Source organism: Gouania willdenowi, chromosome 4 (genome assembly GCF_900634775.1).
Source record: "Gouania willdenowi chromosome 4, fGouWil2.1, whole genome shotgun sequence".
NCBI lineage: Eukaryota > Metazoa > Chordata > Actinopteri > Blenniiformes > Gobiesocidae > Gouania > Gouania willdenowi.
Window position 1 is genome coordinate 3,506,808 of NC_041047.1, and position 16,561 is coordinate 3,523,368.

A 16,561-nucleotide genomic window follows, 5' to 3' on the forward strand; every position below is an offset into this window, starting at 1 on the left:
GATTTATTCTGTATTTCAGCACAACAGGACTCAAAATATTACTTATAAATGTTTAATTAATTTGTCATGAGAATAAAATGTCGTATTAGGTGAAATATAGATAAATTATTTATGAAAAACAAAGCAAGACATATTTTTTTTTGTGTAGGTTTTTACATTAACAGAATGTACAAATATAGAATAAAATATAATGATAATTTTAAAAAGACAAGTAAGAACTAAACAGCATTTTTTTTTTGCATAGTTTCTTTGTGAGTATCATATTTCATTGATTGTTTATTCCACATTATAGTTTTGAAAGTGTTAGTAAATTGAGACTGTTCATGTTTAAGTTAGGAAATCTAGGATTTTTGTTCATTTAAACTTAGTTTGCAGATGTAAGATACTGTTTTGTTGTTATTTATTCATGTAAATTTGTTTTATTTTATTTTAAACATTTTTAAGTTGTTATTTACATGATTGATTGAAATAAATAAATATACGCAAAGCCTAAATAATTGAGAGGTCACTCAAAAGACAAATATCAACAGCAGGTTTTTACGGGAAAAATGTTTACATTGTTTTTTCATATTTTCAACTAAATGTGAAAAATATTACTCGTTTTTAAATATCTACGCTTGCATTCATTTAAATATAATAATTTAATTAAGAATATTATTATAATTCATTTTCCAACCAAACTTAATAGAAAATTAAAATAGAAACTTATACTAAATGTTAAACTTGCATTTCAGATGCGTGTTTCTAAGCTTTCCCAGCAGGGGGCAGAACAGGAAGTAGCATCGGTGCACCGGTTAAATGCTTCCGTGTCGCTACAAGGTGACTGTAAACAGTTCCTAAACACAGGTTGAGTGAGTGTCATGGTGGGTGTTAGTCCGGGTCTGAACCGATAAACACCGTCTTCATCCGGTCATGAAGCCTCTCCGGGCCGCTTTAACCGCCTTCCGCTGCTTTTCTACCGGCCACACCTCGGTCTACATCCAGGGTCAAAGTCCGGAACCTCGTATCAGAGAATACTTCTACTACGTGGACCACCAAGGACAGGTGAGAGACTGCATTAGAACTTCAGCTTTACGCACATTTTAAATTTATTACCTTTAATAAAAACACGTGTTCGTTTTTCACAGCTTTTCCTGGACGACACTAAAGTGAAGAACTTTGTCACCTGTTTCAAAGGTAAAGTGTCCACGAACATAAAGAGTTCCTTTTCTGTTGTAAATATAGAAAGTGTCTATTCGTACGGTTGTCGTACGGGAAACCCATGGTGCTATTGGTACGTTTACCGAAGTACACGTACGTATCGGGTGAGGGTTAGGTTATAGCCCTATATCGCAACAATTTTTAGGGTTAGGGGTGTGACAATATCTCGATACGGTGATATATTGCGATATTTTTTTCGCACGATCGATTATTGACATGCTCGCGCTAAGTATCAAATTCTTATTTTTTCAAAACTTTTCTGCTTTTTCACTAAAACGTGCAGATACGTTTTCACAGAAATTTTGTCACTGTTTGTTGAAGGAACCAATATATTGTTTACTGTAATATTTCACTATAATGGTGTCACTGGTAATAAAGACCCTATTTTTTCTTTACAGAAAGCACTATTGGAGATACTTATTTGTTTACATTGGTATGTTGACACTTATTTACAGAAATGTTGCACTAAACTAGTGTCACTGTTCATCGCACGCTTTTTCAATATTTTGTCTTTTAGATATATAAAATAAAAATGTTATTTTTTCACTTAATCTTTTTTTCTTATGTCATAGATTATTGTAGATTTATTTCTGACCATATATCGATAATCGCAGTAACGTCATATCGTGAGCTTTGTATCGCGTATCGTATCGTGAGGTACCCAGAGGTTCCCACCCCTAGTTCGGGTTAAGGTTAGAGTTAGGTTAATTTGACGTAGACATTGTATGAGCTGATGTCAACAGCCTCTAGGAGACCTTGTTGTACTCTGTGGAACCGAGTTAGTTGACTGAATTCTGCTGTTCGGCGCGGAGATGTTCCGCGGACCCGGCCGTAGTTCATCCAAACTTGTAGGTCAATAGCTCGTATATTACAACTCATTCAGCCAACCACGATATTTTCCCCCTACACCTACAGGATTGTCTAGTTTCTGTAGTGGAATTAAGATTCTGAATTATTCTGATGAATGATGGAACATCAGTAATAAGCATTTCTTGTGCAAAGTAAGAAAAATACTTCCACGTATGTTATGTTAAACATGTTGTATTTATTTCTGCTTTATTCTTCTCAGACAAACACTTCCTGGTTTTCTTCTTCAGTCGACTACGAGCCAATCAGAGTGGCCGATACCAGGAAGACTTCCCCTTCCTGTCTCTGTGTGGCCGTGAGAGGAACTTCCTTCGCTGTGACGACCGACCCGTGGTGTTCACACACCTGCTGCCAGGGGGAGGGGGAGAGGGCGGGGCCTCCCAGGAGCTGCTGTCGTACTGTGGGGGGGCAGAACAGCTCCGCGCCCCCTTCTGTCCCCAGGCTCTGTACATGAACCCGTTCACCGGGAGGCTCTACCACCCCTGCTCTCAGCGAGAAGGGGGCGTCGGCCTAGTCAGGTCAGCTTTGGCCATCGAGCTCAGCTCATGCTTTGTTTACGGGTCGGAGGACGGCCAATCAGGACGACCGACACATTTCATCTGGAAGGGACAGACGCACACGCTGACCAATGAGCTCGCAGCGAGTTTCCCTTCAGTAGAGGATGATGAAGGTGAAGGACGATGACGATGATGATGATTCATTCAATAAAACGACCACAACTTATGTCGTTGTTGTTTACATGTGACACAAATAGTTCTCCGTGATTGGTTAAAATTTTTACTGAACTCAAAGCCTGCCTGACACACTCTGTGTTGTTTAATTTGAAACTGAAGATTAAGCCACGCCCCCTACAGGATGTAACTCTGAGGTGGTCGTACACGTGTACATTTAGTTTGAAATAAAATGACCAACTTAACCACACAAATGCAATCAAATCCAAGAAACTAAAATGACAAACTAAACAAAGATGATAAATAAACTAATTAAATAGGCAAAATAAATCTTATCTGAAGAGTAAATCGGTAGGTAGGTAAAGTCACCTTCAAAATAAAAGCACAAGAGCTGCATTTTAAAAACTATGATCATCTTTTCAGAACAATTTGTCAGTTGGTAAATTCTGCATCCATAAATCCCTTCAAAATAAAAGCACGGAAGCAAATAGACTTTTGGGTCCGACTAGGCTGGACGATATATTGAGTTTTCTATTTTGGCGATTTAGAAAAATACAATATCGCCTAAAACAATATGTTTTATAGCTTGTTTTGTTTTAAAATACTTGATTTAGGAGTCACTGCATGAAGTTGGATGGATTACTGAGTCTAGACCTTTCCCTAAACAAGCCATACTACAGAACTCACTCACACGTGCTGTCCCTTAGAGGAGAAAAAGCCAAAAGTGGCACATATTATGCAGCTGTAATAAATGATCCTGTGTAGCATTTTATTTTTGCAGATTTACCCTGAAATTATCATTCTGGTCTGACTTTATTTGAATGAAAAATATTGAGATTTATATCATATATCACCATTTTGAGAAAAAATATTGAGATATGAGTTTTGATCCATATCGCCCAGCCCTAGTTCAGGATCATATACTATTAGTTACTATTTAGGATTACCAGCACATTATTATTAAAGACTGTAAAGCAATTTCTGACATAAAACGTGTGCGCTGGTGCCATATTTTCCATGAAATTAGCACTTTTTTTGCACCGCGATTGGGTGTTTCGCCTCTAGCGGGCGCAGTTCTGACTCGACCTGGGAGAGATGCACATATTCGGACTCGGGCGGAGCAGACCTTTCCGCTGACACCTCGTTTGGCCTGATCCGAGCACTTTGGGAGGGACTGTTGACGCTGGAGCTGCTTTCACACTGCTCTCTCCTATAGACAGTACACGAAGGCGGTGTCCTTCCTGCGCGTGGGCGTGGTTCCAGCGTCTCTAACTGACACGCCCCCAGCATTTCAGAGCAGAGAGAAATGCTTGTTTTTACATGATTTTGAGTCCTAATTTTTAGCGATTTTTTTTTTTTTTTTCATCTTTCAAATTTGTCTCAGTGGTCAATGACACACGTTTCTGTGGCGTGACAAAATCATAACACATTTATTTCTGCTTTACATAGACTTTAAATATGTTTAGTTAATAAACGGTGCTGGGACAAAGGAGAAAGTTTCTATGGTTATTGTTAATTGTTCCTATTATAGTTAATGAATAGTATAATATTAGTAGTTTATTTATTTGTCTTGTTGAAAGAGGTAAAAATGAGCTATATATCAGGAAATGAAATAATAATGAAAGTGCAGCGCTATAGTAGTGATGCTGATTTTAAGACCATAAGACTTGGGTTGAAGAAGGTTGTTTTGCTCGTGGTTTAGCGCAAACACACAAATTGAGATCTGATACTTTCAGTATTCGGTCCTCACTACAAACAGCGTCTGTTCATGTGAATGAACAGGATTACTGAATAACAAGTGACTGGAAGTCCACTTGAGATATTTATTTCATATTAAAGAAGAAAACATTGTATCAAAACCATATACAGTATGTAGCATTATTGTCCGTGTACCCTTCGTTTTTTGGTTATTCCGTTTTAAAACCATATCAAAACAAATAAACCATGTGGTTACTTTTGTTTTACACAAATTCATCATATGCTCCTTAAAATAAGTTTTTCTACTTCGTTATATAACAGTGTGGCATCATTAACATGTCAATGTTAAAATATTAATATTAATAATAACATGTCGGTGACACTGGTTACAGTTTGTTACAGTGAAATCGACTGTTTAAAGCCATATTTTTGTTTTATTAAAAACATATTGCACCGTAGTTATTTAAATTTTGATAACTCACACAATTCAAAGTCTAACACTTGGTTAAATTTTACAGAATAGTGTTTATATTGTTTATTTAATGCCTGAAAAAGACCTTAGAAATAAAATGGTCAAATCATATTTCAGATGTTTTTTGGGAGTTGATTTACACGTAAATGATTTCACATCATATCGATCGCAGGCTTGTGACTCTAATCGAAATCGTATCGTGACAGACTTTGTGCTATCGGCAAACGTTGTATCGTCATCCAAACATATCGACATCGCATCGTGATGAAGCTGGTGATCCACACCCTAGAACACCACTGTTTGGTGTTTTCCAGCGGGCACTGGGTGAACTGCAGCCACACAGCGGCTCTTCTCTCCCTCTCAGCCCGGCCTGGAGGAACATGGCAGCGGCGAACAGCAGCTCGCGGCTCGGGCTCGTGGAGCGGTCGGTGCGGGACCGCGTGCCTCCGCTGCTGACCGACATGTACCAGTTCACCATGGCCTACGCCTACTGGAGGACCGGGAGGCACCAGGAACCCGCCGTGTTCGAGCTGTTCTTCAGGGACTGTCCGTTCGGAGGCGGCTTCTCGGTGTTCGCGGGACTGACGGACTGTCTGTTGTTCCTGAGAGGCTTCCGGTACACCGACCAAGGTAAACGACAACAAACACTCCTAAAAGCTCTGTCAGTGTCACTTTCCCTGTGTGTTGTCCATTTATGCTGTGTCACGCTTTACGGACGCACGAGCCGCGGCGTTGGCTTTGAACTTTCACACACTTTAAAACTGAACTGATTATTATTATTATTATTAATCATTAATACAACAACACCAGAGGAAGATAAAGTGCTCTATTTTATTACTTTACATTTTATTACTAATATTTTATTACTTTAAATTGCATTAGATTACTCATTTATTATTTCTTTAGATGTTATTACTACTATTTTATAACTGTAAATTGTATTATAAATATTTTATTATTTAAAATTTAATTACTAATATTTTATAACTGTAAATTGTATTACTGATATTATATCACTTTGCATTTTATTACTTTAAATTGCATTACTTTACATTTTATTACTCATTTATTATTTCTTTAGATGTTATTACTACTATTTTAGAACTGTAAATTGTATTACTAACATTTTATTACTGTGAATTGTATTATAAATATTTAATTATTTAAAATGTCAATACTAATATTTTATAACTGTAAATTGTAATTCTAATATTTTATTACTTTAAATTGTATTACTAACATTTTATTCTTTAAAATTTTATGACTAATATTTTATTACCATTTTATTGCTAATATTGTATTACTTTAAATTCCATTACGTAAAATTTTATTACTAGTATTATTATTATTTCTTTAGATTTTATTGTTATTGTTATTTTTTTTGCTAATATTGTATTACTTTAAATTGTATTACTAATTATTTACAACTGTCAAATGTATTACTAATATTTTATTATTTATTACTAATGTTTTATGATAATTTTATTGCTATTATTGTATTACTTCAAATTTTATTACTAATATTTTATTACTTTATTACAACATGAATGCCAACGGGCCGCAACGGAAGTGTTTCCGGCGGACCGGTATTACAGACGGACACGTTTCTGATGGATTATGTTAATGAGGAAGGAGAGTAGAGAGGTTTTTGATAATGATTGAATTTGAATTATTAGTTGTACCCAGAAACATATCAGAAATACTTCCGTTGCGGCTCGTTGGCCTTTGTGTTGTGAACCGTTTGCGTTAGTTTCTGTAAATGCATTCGTCTGATGCATTAGTCACAGAATGAACAAAAAGCTGTTTATTTAATCTCATTATTAAACAAATAAGGATAAGAAGTCTGACTATACTGTAACTAACTCTACAGCATTCATCAATACAACTGTTTAATTTGACAAAAAACTCATTTAACCAACATCTGTATTATTAACAAAACGTGCGTGTGTGTTCCAGATGTGGACTTCCTGCGCTCCGTCATGCCTCCATCCACTGATCCGTCCTTCTTCCAGTTCCTGCGAGGCTTGGACTGTTCTGGTGTGACGCTGCGCTCCGTCCCCGAAGGCAGCGTTGTGTTCGCACGGGTGAGCTCTGTGTGTGTAATAGTAGGAGGGAGGGGCCCAGGGGTCAAAGGTCACGGAGGGCGTGTGTGACTATAGCTGTGTCTCCACAGGTGCCTTTGATGGAGGTGGCGGGTCCGCTCGCTGTGGTCCAACTGCTGGAGACCAGTCTACTGTGTCTGGTCAACTACGCCAGGTAACTGGGACCATTGTTTCCAAACTGTGGTTCGAGTGATGCTAAGAGGCCGTTCTCTGTCTCAGCCTGGTTTGCAGCAACGCGGCTCGGTTCCGTCTGGCGGCTGGACCCAGGAGGAAGCTCCTGGAGATGGGTCTGAGAAGAGCCCAGGGACCTGATGGAGGACTCAGCGCCTCCAGGTACAGCTACATCGGAGGTGAGAGCTCAGCATCTAGTATTTACTCAAATACTCAAACATGTCCATGGACTGTGGTCCTCGCTCTAATTTTTGTTTGCCCCAAGTAAATGTACAAAATTACTCCAAAAACACAGAGAAGGACAACAAAAATTACATCAAAAACACACAAAATGATATAACAAAAACCCATCTAATGAGAGAAAAATTACAACAAACACGGTTCCTGCGCATCCTTAAAAAGTCTTAAAAGGCATTAAATTAAGGAATCTAAAAATAAGGCCTTAATTGTCATTAAAATGTCTTAAATCAATCTTTAAAAAGTCTTACATTTTAACACATAAGTATGATTTTAAGACTTTTAACATACATTTTTTTTTTTTAAATGTATAATTTACTGTAACATTGCGCATCACAACAGCGGAACCAACTACACAACAGTGACGTGGTTACAGCTGGACTCTGTGCAGATGTGCGTCATGCTTGTAGCAACTTTTAACAACATAGGGAAATGTAAATTTAATGAGAATTCCTTGTCCAATGAAGATTTTTCTTAATGGTTTTTAGTTTTTTTTATTTTTGTTGTGGTTTTATTGATTTCTGGTTATTTTTGTAGCCATCTTGTGTGTTTTTGGAGTTTGTTTTATTTGTGTATTCTTTTGTCATTTTGTGCATTTTTTTTACTGTGGAGTTTGTCTTAAATTGAATTTCAAATGGCAATAAAAAGTCTTGAATTTGATTTGACTAAAGCTGTAGGAACCCTGAGCAAAATTATACATAATCAAAAACACACACAAAATGAAAAAAAATATCTAAAATGACAGCAAGAATTAAAAAAATGAATGAATCATTTTATGTTTGCATTCAAACTCTTTTTTCTTTGCGTGAAAAGGTGAAAAGAAATTCTGATTATTTTTTTATTAAAGTCATGGTTTTTTATTGAAAATATTTTTTTAAGTAAAGTTTTTTGGGATTAAATGATAAAGACTTAAATGTTCTACATATAATATGGCCTGAATGCAAAAAAAAAAGATGACTACAACATTTTATTTTAGATTTTTTATCAATTAATAACTTATTTCATTAATCCATTTGACGGAATGTCAAATGTGGACCATGATGGTAAAATGACAGTGGGTCTGTAATCAATACACTGATCTGTAATCAATACACTGATCTGTAATCTCATCTCTCAGGCTTTGATCTGACCAGTAACGTTCAGGCTGGGTTTCTGTTCGGGATCCCCGTCGCTGGCACCATGGCACACTCCTACGTCACCTCCTTTACATCACTGGAGGAGGCGTGGCCACAGGTGAGCTTGGCTCCTCCCCGCTGATCACTTCTATTTCTTCCTGTTCATCAATATTTGTCCACATTAATAATATAAAATCCGATGTTTGTAATATCAGTTGTGGGGTACCCCAAGGGTCAGTCCTTGGACCTGTACTTTTTCTTATTTATGTGAATGATATTGTGTTGGTGACATATTTACTAAAGTGTTTATAATTTGTAGGTAGGGATGTAAAGATTAATCGTAAGGCAGTTATTAATCAATTCATATGAGTCACGGTTCATATCGATACTTTGAAAATTGAATCGCAGTACTTTTTTTAAACAGCAGAGGGCGCTATCTGTTTATCCTTCTCTTGTTTGAACTACGTCACTCACACGTGACGTGAGCGTCAGCACCAGGCATGGTCGGCCCAGCCTATATGCAGACTAAGCAATGGCTTAGGGCCCCCCTAGAGGGCCCCAACCTGGCAACCCCACTTGCATGTTACTGGTACTGCTGTGCATTGCATGCATCAAAACTGCAGGGCGCATTTCCAGTAATCTTTCCAGCCATGCATTTGTTTGTAATTACAGACTGGCAACCTAGAGAGTGACGTTGGACCTGACTTTGCCACGATTGGTCAACTCACTGTCAGCAAGTAGGGTGGAAGAAAATTCCTGATACAAACAACAGCACTCGTCATGTCGAAGATAATTTGTCCGTCCAAAAGCGTAGGCGGCGGGCGGAATTGCCTACTACTCTTAAACATGTTCATAAATAATTCCTTACCCCTTTAGCACCTAGAGAATATCTGTATTATTACTTGAATATCTGTAAAAGTCACGCTATTCTATTAGCTCTGTCTGCTAGCATAGCATCTCTCCTTCACTGCTAGAATAACTGCATGCCAACTGACCACTGAGTTACCAGTGCCCTCTGCTGGCCCAAACAAATATCTGAGGTGAATACAGTACACTGACTGTTTTTCTTAAAGTCCAATTATTGAGGCACAAAATACATTTTCAGTTGCACTTTTAAAAATAAAAGGAACTATTATTCAGTTTTGCAAAGTTTACTGTAGAGCCAGAATTTAAATTAATAGGCTTCGTCTTCATTTGTATTATTCCTTTATTTATTTCATTCAGGATTTATTTTTAGTTGCGTTAAAATACAACATGAGCCAAAATAGCAATTTTGGCTCATGTTGTATTTGAATTAATTTTTTGGCAGTTCCTATCTTGTAATGCATTTTTGGCGTGCTCGGGGGCGCTGGCACGTCAGATTTTTGCATTTTTTAAATTGGAAATAGCCAGAAATTAGAGAAGCATGAGAATGAATTTTGTTAGAGTTTTTGAGACTCTACATAATGGTTCAGGTGGTGAAAAGTAGTTGAGATGGTTCTGACACCGAGAAAGAAAGAAAGATAAACAATAACAATGTTTCCCCCTTTTTGAGTACCATGAACTTTTCAGAAATCGCAGGGGCATGCCTACGACATGACAAGGGTCCCTGGTCACTGACGGGCATGTGGTGTTCGCATAGGCTCCGCCCCTTCCCCCGTAGTGTGGCCGCTACGAGAGCAAGAGGCCCTTCGCCAGCTCGTGGCGTTTGGGCCTAATAAATAATAACAATAATAATAACAATAGTAACAACAATAATAACAATACACTTTGTATTTAGTGCTGATTTAGTCCCTGAACACTTTGTTTGAAGCCTCTTGTGTTTTCCTCGTCCCTCTCAGACTCTGGTGCCTTTAAACGGTGATGACGGCGTTCCAGTGGACTTCATATCTCTGACCAAAGGTTGGCTGAGTCGGGTGTGTGCGCTGGTGGGAGCCGAGCCCGGGAAGATCCGAGAGGGAGAACTAGCTGCGTTCCTGTCGTACGCCGTGGCCTACCCTCAGAACTTCCTCCCTGTGATCGACAGCTACAGCGTTGCCTGGTAACGCCCTCTGACTTCCTGATGATGTAATTTACTATATGATGTCAGGGGCCTCCAAGGGCTTGAATTCACTTAATCTAGCGTCATTTTTTGTGTTCATCAAGGAATGCACCAAAAAAGTAACCTAAAAATGTCACATTTGGCTGTAAAATATGTATTTATCAAGGTTTTAATGGGACAAAGGTATTTTTTGAATAAGGAGAATGACGCTGCTATTTTTTTTGCTATTTGAAATTTATTGCAAAAGAAGTTCATTTGAGTTTGCAGTGTTTCCCAAGTGGAAACTCAAAATGGTATGAAATACAACATTTATTTCACTTTTTTTTTAAACTTGCAAGAACAAGTAAATGGTAACTAAATGTAATTCAAGTACAAATAACTGTCAAATTACTAATTGATTAATTAATTGATAAAAACAACAGATTCTGTTGAGTTCTTAAATTCTGAACAAAAACTAACCTCATGCATCTATAAAAGTGTCCAGTATGTTTAATGATAATAAAGTGCAATCAACTTCCAGCTAAAATGCATTGAGGAGTGAGGTAGTTTAAAATGGTCTGATGGTGCGTTCACTGACACCTAGTGACCAGGCGTTTACATGCTTTTCATGTTAGTGCAATTAAATGTTATATTTTGGTTAAAAAACAGGATTGAAAAAAAGGGATTTGGACATTTTTTTTTGGATCAATACGATAATCGTGCGAGGAAATATCACAATATATTGTTTAATCTATTTTTTATTACACCCTTAATTATTAGACTCAATACTAAATCCTTTCTTGATATTTTTTTCCTCTTTTTAGTCGTTTTTCTGTGAAACACAAAGTTGTAAAGCTCTGAATGTGAACAGTGTAAACAGTAAATAATGAATCCTCTGATTAGTTACTACATGTGTTACATGTAAACGTCACATGGTAATAATTACCTCCTCTATGGGTTTACAGCAGTGGGCTGTTGAACTTCTGCGCCGTGGCGTTAGCGCTGTGCGAGCTCGGCTACAAGCCCGTGGGGATCCGTCTGGACAGCGGAGATCTGTGCAGGCAGTCCGTGGACGTCCGTCGGGTCTTCAGACTCTGCAGTGAACAGTGAGTGATGCTCCACGATGAGCAGATGCATCGTAAATATCACCTCAGGTTCGTCTTCTTCGCTGCAGTTTCTCCGTTCCTGGTTTTGAGTCGCTGGTCATCGTTGGAACCAACAACATCTCAGAGCAGAGCGTGACGGAGCTCAACAAGAAGGTGAGGAGACAAACATGGCGTCTGCGTTTCTTTGTCTCCCACGGACTGTGAGGTTTGGTTTCAGGAGAACGAGATCAACACGGTGGGTGTTGGGACTCATCTGGTCACGTGTACCAAACAGCCCTCGTTGGGCTGCGTCTATAAGCTGGTGGAGGTGAGAGGAAGACCACGGATGAAGATCAGCGAGGACCCGGAGAAGAGCACCATCCCTGGGAGGAAAGCCGTCTACAGGCTGGTGGACTCTGAAGGTGAGATTTGTGAAAACCACTGCGTCTCTGTGACCTCCTGATGGTTTCTGCTCCGCCCACGTCAGGCCGTCCTTTCCTGGACCTGCTGTGCTTGGTGGCCGAGCCCCCGCCTGAGGCCGGACGCCCCCTGACCTGCTTCCCTCTGGGCTGCGACGACGCCTCCGTATCAATCACTCCTACTCAGGTCGTCTGTCTGCGGCAGGAAGTGTTCATCAAAGGACAGGTGAGGACGGCCTTCCTTCAGCTATATATATATTACTAGAGATACAATACCGATATTGCAACCTTGAGTATTTGCCTGATATCGACCTGATACGATATCAACGCAAATGATTACTTATTTTGGAGTGTGGAATGTTAGAGACAGCTTGGTCAAGTGATGTTACTCAAACAGAGAACAATAGTAAACAAATAGTGATAACTATTGTGTTTTCATATATTTTGGCTTTTAGCAAGGACACTGTAGGGAGTTGAACCCCATTCCACTACTAAATACCACTACCGGTGCCTCTTGCTTTTATAGCCATTGGGAAGAAACAAAAACAGTAATGCAACAAAAGTGTTTTGAAGGCTAAATCTGGTTAGATTTAAAGTGAAACAACTAACAGAAGCTTACAGAATTACGCAACAAAATACAACAGTTTTCTCCTTAACATTGAACAGAACCAAGTGGCTCAGCTTTGAGGGGTTGATCTTGATTGTTCTCTTTGTAATGATCTGCCCTGTTTGGGAGAACATTCTCTCTGAGGAGACTGATGTTGCTTCAATGCAGTCTCTGTGCCATCACATGTGTAAGACATGGGTAAACTGAAGCCTGCACTTCTCTGGAAAAGTTGCTCCTCAACTTTCTAGTCCGTTTGCGCTGTGGTTCCTGCTCTCTATCGCTCTCGTCTCCCTCCCTCCTGTTCGTGTGCTAGCTGTGTGTGTAACTCCGCCCTTTCTCCCTTTGCTCAGCGCAGACAGAGATGACACGCACATAATTGACCAATCAAATTCGGCTTGAAGAGAAAATAAAAAACAAAGCGGCTCCCAATCAGGAGCCGGCTCTCGTCGTTCACGTCAAAGAGCATCACTACTCCTTGTTCCTCCGTGCGGCTGATACGAGTCCACACACCGTGTACTAAGGCCAGGAGGTGAGGTGTGGGGGTGGGCTCTCCAGGGATTGGCTCTGGCGCGCACTTAACTGTGGTTGCTCCGGTGGACAATGGACACTCTTGAACCAAACAGCAGCCATGTTGAAAGTCCTGACGATGTCATCAGTCCCAGCCATAACTCTGCTGGCTCCGCTACCGGTGGACAATTTTATGAAATAATTTATGAACGGTATCATTGCAGTACAAACAAATCCGACGTTGCACCCCTTTGAACCAAGCAGCAGCCATGTTGAAAATCTCAGGTCAATTTGAGCCTGATTTGCAGACATATTTGAGGAACACACAGACAGACAGAGATTCCTTGCTTTATAGATATATTATATTATATTATATTATATTATATTAACAATAACACATCAAAACAAATTAATAACAACAAAAGCAACAAAAATACTGTAATTATGATGAATAAATAACAAACAGAAATAATAACAGTAACAATGGTGAAGAAATAACGGCAATAATAACAACTACAACAACAATAATAACCATCAAAAAAGAATAAATAATGACTATTATAACAACGATTACAATAATTAGAATACATAAATAACAAAAATCCATCCATCCATCTTCTTCCGCTTATCTGTTGCTGGGTCGCAGGGGCAAAATCCTTAGCAGAGAGGCCCAGACTTCCCTTTCCTCAGCCACTTCATCCAGCTCTTTCGGGGGGATCCCGAGACGTTCCCAGGCCAGCCGAGAGACATAGTCCTTCCAGCGTGTCCTGGGTGTTCCTCGAGATCTCCTGAAGCCCCTGAACATCTCACTAGGGAGGTGTCCATGGGGCATCCTAATTAGGTGCCCAAGCCAACTCATCTGACTCTTCTCAATGCGGAGGAGCAGCGGCTCTACGCCGAGCCCCTCCCTGATGACTGAGCTTCTCACCCTATTTCTAAAGGGAAAACCCAGCCCCCCTACAGAGGAAACTCATTTCGGCCGCTTATACCATGATTTTGTTCTTTGGGTCATGACCCAAAGCTCATGACCATAGCTGAAGGTAGGAACGTAGATCCACCTGTAAATCCAGAGTATTGCTTTTTGGCTCAGCTCCCTCTTCACCACGACGGATCGGTGCAGACTCCGTCACTGCAGATGGCGCACCAATCCTCCTGTCCATCTCTCGCTCCATCCTTCCCTCACTCGTGAACAAAACCCTGAGGTTCGGGGCAGGACCTCATCCCCAACCCGGCGAGGGCACTCCACCTTTTTCTGGTCTAGAACCAAAGACTCGGATTTGGAGGTGCTGATTTTCATCCCGGCCGCATCACACTCGACTGTGAACAGTGAGAGTTGAAGGTCACAGCGTGATGGAGCCAACAGGACCACATCACCTGCAAAAAGCGGTGATGCAATCCTGAGGCCCCCAAACCAAACCCCCTCAACGCCCTGGCTGCGCCTAGAAATTCTGTCCACAAAATTAGTGTATAATAATAACAATAACGATGAATAAATAATGCCAATAATACCGACAATAGCAACAATTAATAAATAATGACAATAATACCAACAACAACTTAGACAACAAGAGAAACAATAACAATGATAGTAATAACAATAAGAGGGACAAAAGCATAGCAGCAATAACAACAAGATTGATGACAATAATAATGATAACCATAAAGATGAAAATAAGAACATCAACAACCCTCTGGAGGACGTGTGTCTCACGTGTTCTGTAGGTGACGCAGCCTCTGGAGAACCCAGCCGAAACTAGAGCCAAGGTCCAGAGCTCGCTCCAGGATCTGAACCCACAACACAAGAGGCTTCAGGAGCCAGAGTCCTACACGGTGAGTCCCAGTGCTCGGCCTGAGCCACGCGTGACCACGGTTTGATCACACGCCAATGTCACCCTCTACCAACAGGTGGCGCTGTCAGAGACGCTTCACAAACTGTTTACAGACATCCAAAGAGGCAACACTGGCAACAACAACAACTTCCTCCTCCTCCTGGACCAATGAGGGCGGGGCTGCACAGCCATTCAGTCGTGTTTCATATACACATTTATAATATATGCATATGTTATTTGTGTATGTGTTTATCTGGTGCTTTTCAGGGACAGAAATGTTCACGTTTGTGAAGCAGAGTCTTCACTCGTACAGATTTAACCTGGTTCATGTTTTATCTTAACTGGTTTACGGTCTTTGAACACTTTATATTGTGCAGGACTTTCAAAATAAAAGCCTTTCTCTCCTGAAACCAATGGTTTTGATATAAAACAATGATGAATAAATCGTGCCATTCCTAGCTCACCAGTGATAGTAATTCTACTCAACACTGCTCAACTTCTGAAGGTGTGCTGGGGTATCTGACCACAGAAAATGCTTCCCATGAAGTTTATACTAGGATAGTTTAAATTGTAATGAACAAATAATACTAAATGATTATAAATCAAAAGCAGAGGGATGCAGTTTAGTGAATAATAGAAAATGTGCAGAAATCGGAAAGTTTCTGTTTTAATGCTTTTTTTTTCTCTTTACAAAAAAGTATTAATATTAAATGTAAATTTTACGGAGTGATGCTATTCATCTATTAACTATTCTTTTTTCATCTGCGGCAAAACAAGATAAAATGACTCAAACCATGAGCTTAGTACGTGATATTTCATCCAATCAGTTGCTATATTTAAGTCAGGGGCGGGATGTGATGTGAAATGACCCAATGAGAAGATCCTTTTCAATTAATTCTGATTATTTTCTAATTACTTTAAATAACTTAATCAGGGATTCCCAAGTTGGGAATTGCAGACGAAACCAGAAATGTTATTTTGATTTCAAAATAATAATACAAAAATAGCATTCAACTAATAACAATTCAGCTATTTGTAACCAAAGTTAAATCTAAACTGGTGAAATTATGAGGGAAATAAAAAAAATCTTAGTGGACAGATGTTTTATTTTAATTAAATGTGTTATTATTATTATTGAAATAAGTTCTTAATTGATTAAAAAAAAATTAATAATAATTCAGGTCATTTTATATGTAGAGCATTTGTCTATTTCATCACTCAAAAATTATTGAAAAATCATTTAAATTTATTTTATTTTTTAAAAAACAACTTTTCACTTAAAGAAAAAAATGATTTATTTGAGAACATATTTGACGGCCAAAAATTGCATTTGAACACTTTTTTTTCTCACTTTAGACGTTTATTATGATGATGAAAGAAGTTATTAATTGATTGAAAAATAAAATGTTGAACTCACCCTTTTTTTTGTATTCAGGCCATAACATATGTAGAACATTTGTGTCTACATTATTTAATCCCAAAAAACTTTACTCAAAAATATTTCGTCACTTTAATAAAAAAAAAATAAATAAAGAAAACGGCTTTTCACTCAAAGAAAAAAGTGAATAAATAAATAAATAAA

At 38.8% G+C, this 16,561-nt stretch overlaps 2 protein-coding genes across 2 annotated transcripts; both read left to right on the forward strand.

Moving 5' to 3' along the window:
* The first annotated feature begins 470 nt into the window (after window positions 1-470).
* Window positions 471-2,790, forward strand: c4h8orf82 (chromosome 4 C8orf82 homolog). The gene is made up of 3 exons (XM_028443895.1): window positions 471-1,044; window positions 1,128-1,176; window positions 2,270-2,790. The coding sequence occupies exons 1-3, from the start codon at window positions 913-915 to the stop codon at window positions 2,749-2,751; spliced, it is 663 nt and encodes a 220-aa protein (XP_028299696.1). The 5' UTR covers window positions 471-912; the 3' UTR covers window positions 2,752-2,790.
* A 2,385-nt stretch (window positions 2,791-5,175) lies between these two features.
* naprt (nicotinate phosphoribosyltransferase) lies at window positions 5,176-15,389 on the forward strand. The gene is made up of 12 exons (XM_028443893.1): window positions 5,176-5,538; window positions 6,865-6,992; window positions 7,082-7,164; window positions 7,230-7,360; window positions 8,536-8,651; window positions 10,354-10,553; window positions 11,498-11,638; window positions 11,707-11,791; window positions 11,856-12,039; window positions 12,105-12,262; window positions 14,873-14,980; window positions 15,056-15,389. Exons 1-12 carry the CDS (start codon window positions 5,289-5,291, stop codon window positions 15,149-15,151), a joined length of 1,680 nt encoding a protein of 559 aa, XP_028299694.1. The 5' UTR covers window positions 5,176-5,288; the 3' UTR covers window positions 15,152-15,389.
* Window positions 15,390-16,561: the final 1,172 nt, after the last annotated feature.

Excerpts from the sequence above, each read along its gene's own strand:
- naprt (XM_028443893.1), top strand. The coding sequence starts at position 5,289 with ATGGCAGCGGCGAACAGCAGCTCGCGGCTCGGGCTCGTGGAGCGGTCG. Across the intron at positions 7,165-7,229 it reads TGTCTGGTCAACTACGCCAG|CCTGGTTTGCAGCAACGCGG; the intron begins GTAACTGGGACC and ends TCTCTGTCTCAG. Across the intron at positions 10,554-11,497 it reads GACAGCTACAGCGTTGCCTG|CAGTGGGCTGTTGAACTTCT; the intron begins GTAACGCCCTCT and ends ATGGGTTTACAG.
- c4h8orf82 (XM_028443895.1), top strand. The coding sequence starts at position 913 with ATGAAGCCTCTCCGGGCCGCTTTAACCGCCTTCCGCTGCTTTTCTACC. Across the intron at positions 1,045-1,127 it reads ACGTGGACCACCAAGGACAG|CTTTTCCTGGACGACACTAA; the intron begins GTGAGAGACTGC and ends CGTTTTTCACAG. Across the intron at positions 1,177-2,269 it reads CTTTGTCACCTGTTTCAAAG|ACAAACACTTCCTGGTTTTC; the intron begins GTAAAGTGTCCA and ends TATTCTTCTCAG.